We start from the raw sequence: 12,088 nt of genomic DNA, 5'->3' as shown, positions 1-12,088 counted from the left end.
ATCGCGTCATGATCGGATAAGAGGTGGAGAAATGAAATACCGAGGAACCTCATCCTTCATACCACGGTTCTCGACCTTCTACATGGGGCTCGCACATCACGGCCTGCCTCTGCCTTCCTAATGCGCTCGGTCTGCCAACGACTATGCTACCTTCCTGAAAAGAGGACCGACCGAGCCCGTAGCGAATAATCACTGCCTTGCCCCTCGGCGGTTGTGCAGCTTAGTGTTCCTGGCCAAGTAAACAGGCATGCATACCACTACCGGCCGCTGTGAAGTACGAGTTACATAAGAATATTACCGACAGCAGGAGGATTGCAACATTCTCCGCAAAGCTGGCAACTCATGACCAGTGGCTGAGGTCTACATAAGATTTCCTGCTAGCGCCGGCTGCCGGCCACCCGACCTAATCTTGCAGGTCGAGGGCGGCGATCGTCCGGTCCTTGCACCAGAAATGGCTAGAAATGGCACCGGCCGGCATGTTACCGCTCGCCTGCCAGATTCGAAGATACAGCCGGCTCGAAGCCGATGCTCTGGACTTGACTTTGCATATTGCCAAAGCCAACGGAGGAGCCCGCGAAAAGCGCGAGTTCTTGGCCGCGTTTTGCCAGCTAAGAGATGCAGCATCTTATCGATGAAATGCTGCAATCTGGTCCATATCTTCTAGCCTACTCCTTCCTATTCGGCTGTAAGCCATCGCATCGCGGGGTAAACAGTCTTCAGAGGTGCCTTTTAGGGACTTTCCGATTAATACTACTGTGACATCGCGGGGCGGATGCTTTCCAGGTGCCTTTTGAGGAAGGCCCTGTTGACACTACGGAAGCCCACGGTAACACCACATGTCGGTTGTCTTCTCAAGTGCCTGTTGAGGAAGGCCCTGGTGATATCATGGGAATCTGCAGTAACATCGCAGAACGGATTGAGGCGTATTGGGAAGGAGGCATCTGACGATGGCTGGGGCGAAGTAGGCCTCTGTTTTGGCCAGCGGCAACAAGACCATGATTCTCGTCACGATATCATGATCAAGATGTGTATAAATAAGGATGGATTTCTCCTCCAGTCTGACATTTCCTTTCTTCAGCAGCAGCAGCATCGGACTCATCTGACTTACTGTCTCCTCCTCACAACATCAAGACCTCTTTCACCCACTCGTTGTCTACAGCAAGTCAGCAGCCATGGAGCTCACTAAGTTCCTCTCTTTCCTCGCGGTCGTCCTCCCCGTCGCCTACGGTGCTCCCACCGAGGCCGCGACCAGCCTCCACCCCAAGATCCTCGCTGCCATGAAGCGCGACTTCGGTCTGGACGCCAGAGATGCCAACGCTCGTGTTGCCTTCGAGCAGCGCTCCACCGATGTCATTGAGTCCATCAAGAACTCCGCTGGTGCCAAGTTCGCCGGTGCCTGGATCTCCGAGGACGGCACCACCGTCAACGTTGCCGTCACCGACGAGGCCCTGACCTCCGAGATCACCAATGCTGGCGCCGTCCCCACTGTTGTTGCCAATGACCTCACCAAGCTCGAGTCCGCCAAGGCCGCCCTCGACGGCATTGACATCGCCGAGCCCGCTGCCCGCCGCGACGCCAACTCTGCCGACTCCGGCATTGCCTCCTACTACGTCGACGTTGCCGCCAACAAGCTCGTCCTTGAGGCTCTTGAGGGCAGCACCGCCCACGCCGAGGAGCTCGCTGCCAAGGTCGGCCTTGCCGCCGGCGAGTTCGAGGTCCGCACCGTCTCCACGATGCCCTCTACCTTCGCCACCGTCTACGGTGGTGACGCCTACCTCATCAACCGCTCTGCTCGTTGCTCCATCGGTTTCTCCGTCACCACCGGTTTCGTCTCCGCTGGTCACTGCGGTAGCGTCGGTGCCACTGCTACCACCAGCTCCGGTGCCTCCCTCGGAACCTTCTCCGGCTCCGTCTTCCCCGGCTCCGCCGACATGTCCTACATCCGCACTGTCTCCGGCACCACCCTCACCGGCTACATTGACGGCTACGGACGTGGCAACCTCCCCGTCTCCGGCAGCACTGCTGCTGCTGTTGGTGCCTCCATCTGCCGCTCCGGCTCCACCACCGGTGTCTTCTGCGGCACTGTCGGCGCTCTTGGCGCTACCGTCAACTACGCCGAGGGCCGTGTCACTGGTCTCACCCGTACCAGTGTCTGCGCCGAGCCCGGTGACTCTGGCGGTTCTTTCTACTCTGGCGCCCAGGCCCAGGGTGTCACCTCTGGAGGCTCAGGCGACTGCTCTTCCGGCGGAACCACCTACTTCCAGCCGGTCAACGAGATTCTCTCCACCTACGGCCTCACCCTCGTCAGGGCTTAATTGGCTTTTCGCCACGGCCGTCGCTACCATCTGAGCTGAAGTTAATCTTTGAAGAGCTTTTGGCGAAGCACGACTAGCAGACATACCCACGGTCAATGAAGGATGTTTTTTATGTATGAAGAGTATGACTTATCTTATTCTTATGGAACGATATTTTGATCAGATAACGTAAATAAACTTGATCTATGTATACCTTGTCTCTCCTGTGATGCCTCTGTTGTGAACGAAGACTCACCGAGCTCCATATCAATGCTGGCTTTTATGAGAGTCGGATCCTCACCAAAAACATGACTCAGAATGATTTGTGAAACAAATCAGTCTCTATGTAAGTATCCGTTGAAAAGAATTGAACTCTTCAAATCTTGGGTTGTACTTGTTAAGGTATCCAGTCTATTGTAACTATTACTTAGCTATGTAATGATTGATTCTATTCTTAATCTCAGTATTGTCACCATGCCTGTGTTATTCTGGTCGTTGGTGTTGATGTTGTTGCTATTGTTACTAAGTTAAACATGTCTGTCTCAACGGAGCAAAGGGCGTTTGGTCTTCATTCGTGTATTTGGCTCACTTTTGAAATCCGACTATGGAATGAAAATTGAACGATCTCCCCCACATAAAGCCAAGTCCAAGTGAGCATGAATTATGAAGAACGTGGTTCGTCAGACATCAGCATTTGTGGCTGTATTATTATGAAATCAATCCAGCATGAGTCTCCATAATCAGAGAAAAGAAATTTTTGACTTCAGATATCGTCTCTTTTGCGCTCAACCTCTTCCGCAGCAGCGGTTGCGTCAAATGCGACAACGGGGCCAGCATCCCTGTCGTCCCTGTCGTCCCTGTCTCTATCCCTCTCCCCGCCTCTATCGTGGTTTTTTGTCGTCCTTTTTATCGTCTATACTCACTACCCTCCCAGATAGCAAAACTCTGCTGAGATGGAGACCAGTGATTGATAATCGCATTAGATGATGAAAAGCTGCGCTATCAGACGTTACAGCACCTGTTTAAAAGTACTATACGATAAACATGTTGCATTGGAACCATTTGCCTTGATAGTCGAGCTTTGTTTTGGACTGGAAAGTTGTGCAGCTGCCGAAGTTCGGGTCCCGCCAGAGGCATCCTGCACATTGGAGACTCGGTTTGTCAGCCAGAGATAAGAGTGAAAACATGTTACAGCCAGGTCCGGACGAAACCCCCAGTAAATATTGGAAGTGGATTCTTGGCCCATCTACCTGAGGGCAGTCATCGCATCTTTGTAGCATCCTACAACGGATAGCTCAGTTCCCGAGAACCAGTGCCCCAATGTTTTGTCTTGATTGCGAAATGGGCACACGTTCATCGGACCAGTGGAAAACTTAAGATGGGATAAGATGTGGCATTGGTAGCAGGAACAGTATGGAGAAGGTTATGCTAGATTTGTAGGACCGAACAAAACACATGGAGGACTCCACCACACCAAGTCGGATTATCTGACGCAATGCGCTTCAAGGACTGAGTGGCTTCTCGCATGTGGCAAGAGAATCGAAGTGAGGCAAATAGTGAGTGAAAGACATACGTCACAATATTGGTTGATTGCGGGCCGGAATATTTTTTCACGTTAGAAAACCTCAACACATGGATCACAGGACGTCCTTTTTACAAGCTAGTTATTTTATGCAGAAAATCACAGATTTCCTTCATGCGCGTGCTTTTCTAGAGTATGAAGATATTTGGAACAAATGTGCGGAACATCAACCTTCGATGCCGCCTAAGATGCGCCTCTCGCTCACTGAATTGATGATGTTGATAGTGATTCGCGATCTACGGAATCAACTCGATTGGCAGACAAGAACGGACCCATAGGGCAGAAGTGGAGCAAATACCGGCGCCGGTTTTTTCGGCCGCCGGGGAAAATATGGGCGCGCCCCTGGCCTCCGTGACAAGGAGATTGCTTGTTACGAATGTGTTCCTGTTGGTTACAGCACCTGTCTACAGTCTTGAAGATGCTCCACTCGGACGAAAATCCATCGGACTTGAACAGGTCATGCCGGCCGGCAATGTTGGCCTCGCTGTAGTTGGTTATCGGTAGTGAATGAAGCAAAGTGCGCGTCTAGCTTACAAACCTTCTCAACCAAAGCGCGGTCGTGGTAGAGTTTCTTTTCGGGGCGGCGGCATCATGCGTTGAAGCTCGGCTTAATGGGTTGTGCCTGGCGCTAGTTGTCGCAGGGTGCTCCTCACCATCTCACAGAGCGACAGGAACAGACAGATAAAGGCCGAGCGGAAAACCCGAGATTTTACCAAGAGCCATGGGTTGCTTGGCAAGTCAAGCTGTGGGGCAGAAGCGACACGCAGAAACGGTCCAGGAGCGAGAAGACTGTTGGTTTTGAATCGACAAGAGCACAGCCTCTGTCGCAAGTGCAAGAGGCGGACGTAATGGCGTCGTGGCATACCAAGACTGCCAACAAGAAGTGCGAGCTGGTTGATACGCGGAGGCTGGCGATCTTTCAGAGAGATCTTCCTGGGACCCGTCGATGTTTTTCAACTTTTGGCGAGGCCCCCAACTTTTGGCGAGGACAGCGGAGCATTTATTGTGGTCGAACGCGCCCGCGCGCTACGGAACGTTACCGAAGCATGGATTCATTGTCCTCTTTCGTCTCAATCCTGGGCAGTCGTTTCAGCCGTCAACCCAATAAGACTGACTAAGCGGACAGTTCAAGCCTCTTGGCGCCCTGCCGAACGCAGGTGCCGACTGCACAGTCCGAACGAGAGCGCTGTCAAGGCCTGTCATCATGTCATGACATTGCTACTGACAAGCCGTCGCAGTCTCGGTGGTGGATACCCTCCCTCCAGAACAGCCCAAAACCATGTGCTCCTTGGTATTTCTTGGGCTTCTTGGGGGAAGGGGCCCGTCACATAAGCCGAAAAAGACCACCTGAAGGCGACTTGAAACGCCAGAAGCGCGCGAGAGTTCTCCTCGTCGGGATCCGTCCGCCCACTTCGGCCCCACTGACATCTCAACTCGGAAACGCAGACTTACGCCATCCCATGATCCTCGGTGGAGAGAAGGGACGGCGACGATCCAATCGACATGATCTCCCGCTAGATCGCCACCCACCCTGCGAGGTTCCGACTGCCCGACGAGGAATCGTCCAGTAGAGCCTCAAACCATCACGGAACATCATCAGACATCTTGGCAGCACGAGCCTCAATGACGCCGAGCCTGAACCATCTGGCGCGAGGGAGGGTTGAGGAGGAGTTCGTCTTTCGTTGTCTTGACTCTGCAGTGCGTCTGCGAGGAGACACCGGAGAACCTCCACTCGGGCATCCCCCTGTGTCGGCATTGGATTTCATCAGTCATTAGTCAACCCGGGAAAAGGCTTCTTGAGTCTTGGCTTTCGCGCTTTTTTCGGATGCAAATATGTGCCCTCCGCCGCAGCTAATATAATTCAAAATTTAGAGTTACTTGAATCTGGGTCTTGACCATCCTGTGTCTCCATCTTCACTCCTTTCTCTTCATCCCGTCCCTCCTAGTGAGGACAAGCCGTGAGATTTTCTTTCTTGATCGGCATTTACTGTCATTTACCCTTTTTTTAATCAGCCAGGCGCGAGTCACTGCTGAGCAGTGTTCACTTCAGTCATTCCTTCGGATTTTCCCTTCGATTCTTATTCGATCCGCGATCGGCTTCAATATGAGGGTTCTTTCAGCCTGGGCCTTGATGGCAGCGGCCACCGTCAGCGCGATGCCGCAGCCGCTGAACAAGAGAGATTCTTTCCCGCCTGATGGAACTGTGGTGGGAGGTGTTCCTCACCGGCCCTTCAGAAGTAAGAGACACAGGATGTGATGCGAAGGACGAAATCTGACAACTTCAAACAGTCAGGCGACAAGCGGCACCGGCTGCACCGGCTACTCCTCAAGGCAATCAACTCATCCCGGTGGTGGTCGGCGGAGCGCAGGATACTTTCGTGCCGAACTTGATCACGGCGCAGGTCGGCGATGTCGTACAGTTCCAGTTCAGCAATGGCAACCACACGGTCACGCAGAGCGCGGAGGGTGCAGCATGCCAGCCGCTGCAGGATTCGGTGCCTACAGCCATCCACAGCGGACACATTCCTTTCAAGGACGGCCAGGCGATGGTTGGAACGTTCAACATGCCGATTACGAGTACGGCTACGATGTTCATGTACTGCGCCACGGGGCCTCACTGTCAAGAGGGCCAGGTGCTGGTCATCAACCCGTGAGTATCGCTCATCTCGAATTAGTATCACATGAAAGCTAACCATGAATTAGCACAAACGCGCAACAAGTCGTTCAGTACTCGAAGCTCGCAGCAGCCGCCAAGGCTAACGTCGACGGAAAGACAGTTGTCGGCGGAGCTGTTGGTCAAATCCCTCTCGCAAACGCCGCCTTTGTCCCGGCACCGGCACAGGGTGCTGGCGGTGGCGGCGGCGGCCCCCCTCCCGCTGCTGCTCCGGCCGCGCCTCCTGCCGAAGCTCCCGCTGCCGCCCCTGCTGCCCCCGCTGCTCCTGCCGAACCCGCCGCTCCTGCTGCACCTGCCGCTCCCGCTGAGCCCGCAGCAGCAGCAGCGCCTCCCATTGCCGGTGCCCTAGTGGCGTGAAGATGACGAGTTAAGGATAAGAGGAAGGGGGTTTTGAGCTCGGGAAGCTCTCTCAGTGCGTACACACGTTGAGATGGTTGTATGATTCTATTTTGTGAAAAGAAACAGGACGCAGCTAGGATGATTTTCCGTAGCTGAATGAAGACTAATCTACCTGTATGTAATAACCTTTTATGTATACTGTACGATGTTATCGGTGTCGCTGCGTTATACTGTAGAACAATACCAAGAAGCTTGACCAACGATTGAAGACAAGCATGACAGGATTCGAAAGAATGAGATGTCACGGCAACGGAGAAACTATAGATGGGTATGTTTCCAGTTGGCAGAGAAGAACACGATGCGCTGCAAATGACTCATCTCGACAAGATTGACGAGTGAGTGTTATTTTATCAATCCATGTTCAGGTTGGGCGGTTACATTTTGAGCGGGTGAACGAGTGCAAATATGATTTCACTAGATCTCTGCCATGGGAAACAAGACCAAACTAAGCGCTCACAGTGGAAATGACGCAAAACGATGGGTGAGAACCAGAGCGGAATACCAAGCCCATTGACCTCTGAAGGCGGATTTCTCGGCCCCCGGCATTCGAATTGCACGTGCATTGAAGGGAGTGGTAAACATGCGCCCCGCAGGCCGCGGCACCCGATCCACAACCCGGCATCGGGCTTGAAGTGGGGCCGACCACGGCGCCTCTCATCCCGCTTCTACGGTGCAGGATGCCGGCGTACGGAAGATTGGTTTGCCAAGACTTGTGTACGCAGTGCTTCTTGGCGTTGAACTATCTGCTATGAACGACGTGCTTACACTTATCAGCGGCGTATCTTGGCGCCTTGTTCTAGAGGCTCGCTGGCGGATGTGTTCCGCGCATCAGCAAGGCGCCAGCGGAACACAGTTTCGTCCCATCATGAAGGAAGTCCGCGGACTCCATGACATAGACCTATGGCTTTGAGCAACGAGGTAGAATGTTGAAATGCACCACCAACGTGACGCTTCTGAGAAACACTATTTAATGTTGGCGGCTTCGTTGGTAAAATCATTGCAGTTCGAGAAGCAAAGCCATCGCAATTCACAGGGTCTTTAATCACACAGTTTACATCTGCAATCACCCAAAAAGTCGCCAAAAATGTCTCTTGCACCTATTGAGCCTGTTGATGTCGACGTCGTCATCGTGGGTGCAGGTCTCAGCGGCCTTCGTGCCGCCGTTGACATTCACAAGAGCGGTCTATCGTACGTGGTTTTGGAGGCCATGGACCGCGTCGGCGGCAAGACTCTGTCAGTTGCAGCTTCTCCTCAGGGCGGCGTTGTCGATGTTGGCGCTGCGTGGATCAACGATACCAGCCAGGTCGAGATGTACCGCTTGGCTAAGGAGTTTGGCTTCGAGCTCATCGAACAAACTGCCACTGGGTTGAGCCTGTACCAAGACAGCAATCAGAAGACGATCTCATTTCCTTACTCTGGCATGCCATTTCCAGTAAGTCGCAGATGTCTCTGATATTTCGCAAAAACGTGCTATTGCATCGAGATGATATTTGCACACGGCTGACCTGAATCCTATAGCTGGACGACAAGCAACAAGCGCAGCTAGATGAGGCCTTTGGGCAGATGGCTGTTCTCGTGGACCGTTCTGATCCAGAGATGCCGTGGCTGGGACCCGATGCCAAGAGGATTGACTCTCTCACACTCGCGGAGCTGGGAGAAAAGGAGATTGGAGGCGGCATTGGTTCGGTTGTCTTGAACATTCTGTCCCGAGCTTGCCTTGGTCTTGAAAGCAGCGAAGTTGGTGCTCTGCCTGCCATCGACTACATCAAAGCTGGAACGGGACTGGAGAACATCTCTTCAGACCTCAAAGACGGTGCTCAGTACTTGCGAAACCGCCAAGGTAAGTCATACGAGTGTATTTCGGGAAGTTTTGTGCGAGCTAATGTTGGTTTTAGGAAATCAGACATTCTCAACCCGGCTTGCCGAAAGTCTCAACGCCGGGGCAGTCAAGCTCTCAATGCCGGTATCTAAGATTACTCAATCGGATGAAGGCTGCATGGTCTCAACCAGCCCCGGCCCAGCGTACAGGTGCAACAAGGTCCTTCTATCTGTCCCGTCAACTCTCTACCCGTTGATCGAGTTCACGCCAAGCCTCCCCGCCACGAAAGAGGCACTGAGCAAGTCCAAGTTAGGATACTACTCGAAGACTATCTTGGTTTTCGAGAAGCCTTGGTGGCGAGGTGCGGGGTTTTCAGGCTCCATTGCCTGCGAGACTGGACCAATCGTTTTCAGCAGAGATACTTGCGTACCCAATGACAAGCAGTACAGCATCACCTGCTTTCACGTTGCTGAGCCTGGTAGGCAGTGGTCTAAGTTGCGGGCGAAAGACCGGCGGGAGGCTGTTCTCAAGCAATTCCGGGCTATGTTCAGTACAGTGGTTGACGATGTCCCTGAGCCAATCAACATCATAGAGAAGGAATGGACAAAGGATCCATGGGCGAGAGGAGCTCCTTCTCCAGTCATGGGCCCAGAAGTCTTGACAAGTGGCGCCGGAAAGGCTGTTCGCGAGCCCGTAGGCCATATCCATTTTATCGGAACCGAGACATCTCTGGTCTGGAAAGGGTACATGGAAGGGGCGGTGCAAGCTGGTATCAGGGGCGCAAAGGAAGTCATCGCGGACTTGGCGGAATGAATGTGATGAGACCAGGAGAGTGTGGTGGGGGCGAGTACGTGTTACAGAACGCAAAAAATGCTGAATGGACGTTGCACGTTGAAATTGAGGGCCGCAATTAAACAATAGAAAATATTTAAAAGTCTATAAGTCTGCTGTTTGGAAGGGTATCCGCATATTTACATATTCAAACGAGCTCGCCACGGTTATCTTCCCCTAAAGTAGGTGAAGTCATCAACAGACGACTCCTACTGCTCCAAGCTAGCATCGTGAGGGAACAAGCTGAGCTTCGAGAAGTCGAACTTGCCCTGCCTCTTGACCCAAGCACCGGCTCCGGCACGCTTCCTGAACATCATCTTGGGCAGAATCTGGTTCAAGCAAACATCGACCTTCATGCAGGTGCCGCCCAAGCAGCAGCTCTGCTTGATGCAAACCTCACCACCCGAGCAGTCGTTTGTGGTGTTGCAGGAGGGCTGGCAGTCATTGGGGACAGCGCAGACGTCCCTTCCCTCAACGGTCCTGAAGCAGACGCATCCCTTCTCGCCAGCCTTGTCAAGAGAGCAGGTGGGGATGGTCTTGTCACCGCAGGTCCAAGGGTTGCTGCAGCCGAGGGCGGGGCGGGTGGCGTTGACGAAGGGACCAACAGTGGTGGTTGCGACAACAGAGATGGTGGAGGTGATGATCGGGATAGGGGCCGTTGTCGTTACGCCGGTGGCACCAAAGCAAGAGCAAGCGCTGCGGTATGCGGCGTCGTTCTTGCAAGCCGTTGCGTAGGCGGGAATGTTCTTGGTGGTGGAGGCCGGGGTATCAACGGCACGGTCGAAGATTGTCCGTGTAGCGTTCAGCGTGATGGTTTCGAGGCTTGTCTCGGTGACGAACGTGGTGCTGTCATTGTTAGTCGAAACTCTGCACCGCTTGACGTGACATGCGAAAAGAAACTTACGATGGCTGGGGAGTCTCAGTGACGGCAAGGTATGAGCTACATTCCGCCATACGAAGGACCATCGTAGCAGTTCCGAAACGCGTCGCTCTAACGGCGCGAAGACAGTTGTCGGCATTGCAAAACTTGTTCTCGACAACTGCGGCAGAGGCTGCGACCGCGAGGGAGGCAATGGCCAGGAACTTCATCTTGATAGAAGTGAGTGTGTTGATTGAACGAATGTGATAAATTTAAAGAATGAAGCAGGGTGATCAGATGATGTCCCTTGATTGAGAGAATGGAGGTGAAGATGGAGTTGTTGCCCTGTCTGTCTGGAAGGTTTCCAGGAATTTGGACACTACGCTGGCTTTATTATATCCATGATGAAAATCTCAGAGCTTATCATTTCCTTGCCTCCTAGAAAACAAAGTGTGATGCAAGGGACCGAGTAGCGCCTCGGCAACCACGAGGAAAAGCAAACACCGCATGGCCCCGCCGTCTTACCTTGAGCACATGCATACCGCCGCCACGGAACCGCACATCGTGAACATGGGTGAACGGAAAACAATCCGGTGGAAGAAGAAAAAAGCATCAGTGCCCCTGCAGTGGCAACCCGCCAAAAATTGGGATATGCAGCCCAAAGTTCGAGGTAGAAGGTTTGCCTGGCACCAAGCCGGCAGGTCGCTGACTTGGATGGTCTGGCCCCACGGAAACTCACATTAGATCACGAAAACGTGGTCGTGAACCCTGGCTGTTGTTGTTCGTGTCCTCAAGGATAGCGCTGCGCACCGATGGCACGGCGCCGGCTGAAGCCTCCCGCTAATGAGCGACTTGGCTCATTTGGATAGGGGCTCGGCAGGTTCCATGATCGTGCGCCCAGAATAGGCGCGTCCGTGGGCGATAAGCTTACTTTTCCCACGCGTTCCCGCGCAACCGCATTTTGGTCCACCGTCGGCTAGCCTTGGCGGCCTGCACTCGTTTTCGACGCGACCGGGACTAGAAGAATCGCGGTTGAAGTTTCCTAACTGTTGGGAAGTGTCTCAACAACGTCACCGGCTTCAGAGATGCTGGCTGGCCTGACGGTGTCCGGTGAACGTAGTGTTGTCGTAGGTGGCTGAAAAACTTTTCCCGCTGAGTGTCAAATGCCAAGAACCCATGATCGTCGAAAAGGATGCAATCGAATTTTAATCCGGAGCTATGGCAAAGAGCCGTGATAAGACCGGTTTCGCATTGAATCTCCACTCGTATTGTGCGCGAGTGTCGCCTAATTATACGCCAATGGAATGACGACGGCAGTCAGCAAGGTGAAGTTCTGTAGCCTAGTATGTCACATGGCGACAGTTATTGGTCGTTATTGGAGGCTACAAGTCATGTATGTATTTTGAGGTTTAATTAACACGGCAGCCGGGCGCACCAGAAGCACAACATCAAATTCAACGTTCTTTATTCATCCTCTAATGTCTTACTAGACAGCAGTTGAAACGAGACATTCCTTGTGCTACGCAGCTTCATGAATCGTTTAGAAGCTGGGATCGTCACAGCCACCAAGCTCAAAGTTAATGAAAGATAGAGGGCATCCAGAGTCGACAGAGTCCTTGCATGCCTGGCT

The 12,088-nt window shown here is 53.1% G+C and overlaps 4 protein-coding genes across 4 annotated transcripts; 3 read left to right on the top strand and 1 right to left on the bottom strand.

Moving 5' to 3' along the window:
• Positions 1–1,172: 1,172 nt before the first annotated feature.
• Positions 1,173–2,315, top strand: COL26b_010422 (uncharacterized protein; the record flags this gene model as incomplete). Its single annotated transcript, XM_053183123.1, has 1 exon — positions 1,173–2,315. The coding sequence occupies one exon, from the start codon at positions 1,173–1,175 to the stop codon at positions 2,313–2,315; it is 1,143 nt and encodes a 380-aa protein (XP_053032930.1).
• Positions 2,316–5,980: 3,665 nt separating this feature from the next.
• COL26b_010421 (uncharacterized protein) lies at positions 5,981–6,907 on the top strand (the record flags this gene model as incomplete). The annotated part of the gene is made up of 3 exons (XM_053183122.1): positions 5,981–6,113; positions 6,166–6,526; positions 6,580–6,907. 3 exons carry the CDS (start codon positions 5,981–5,983, stop codon positions 6,905–6,907), a joined length of 822 nt encoding a protein of 273 aa, XP_053032929.1.
• Positions 6,908–8,033: 1,126 nt separating this feature from the next.
• On the top strand, positions 8,034–9,581 carry COL26b_010420 (uncharacterized protein; the record flags this gene model as incomplete). Its single annotated transcript, XM_053183121.1, has 3 exons — positions 8,034–8,381; positions 8,468–8,789; positions 8,845–9,581. 3 exons carry the CDS (start codon positions 8,034–8,036, stop codon positions 9,579–9,581), a joined length of 1,407 nt encoding a protein of 468 aa, XP_053032928.1.
• A 227-nt stretch (positions 9,582–9,808) lies between these two features.
• COL26b_010419 (uncharacterized protein) lies at positions 9,809–10,688 on the bottom strand (the record flags this gene model as incomplete). Its single annotated transcript, XM_053183120.1, has 2 exons — positions 9,809–10,445; positions 10,504–10,688. The coding sequence occupies 2 exons, from the start codon at positions 10,686–10,688 to the stop codon at positions 9,809–9,811; spliced, it is 822 nt and encodes a 273-aa protein (XP_053032927.1).
• Positions 10,689–12,088: the final 1,400 nt, after the last annotated feature.

The sequence above is a fragment of the Colletotrichum chrysophilum genome (assembly GCF_026319265.1).
Source record: "Colletotrichum chrysophilum strain AFK26 chromosome Unknown scaffold_111, whole genome shotgun sequence".
Lineage (NCBI taxonomy): Eukaryota > Fungi > Ascomycota > Sordariomycetes > Glomerellales > Glomerellaceae > Colletotrichum > Colletotrichum chrysophilum.
The sequence above is the reverse complement of the archived record's forward strand: the minus strand, read 5'-3'. Positions and strand labels throughout refer to the sequence as shown.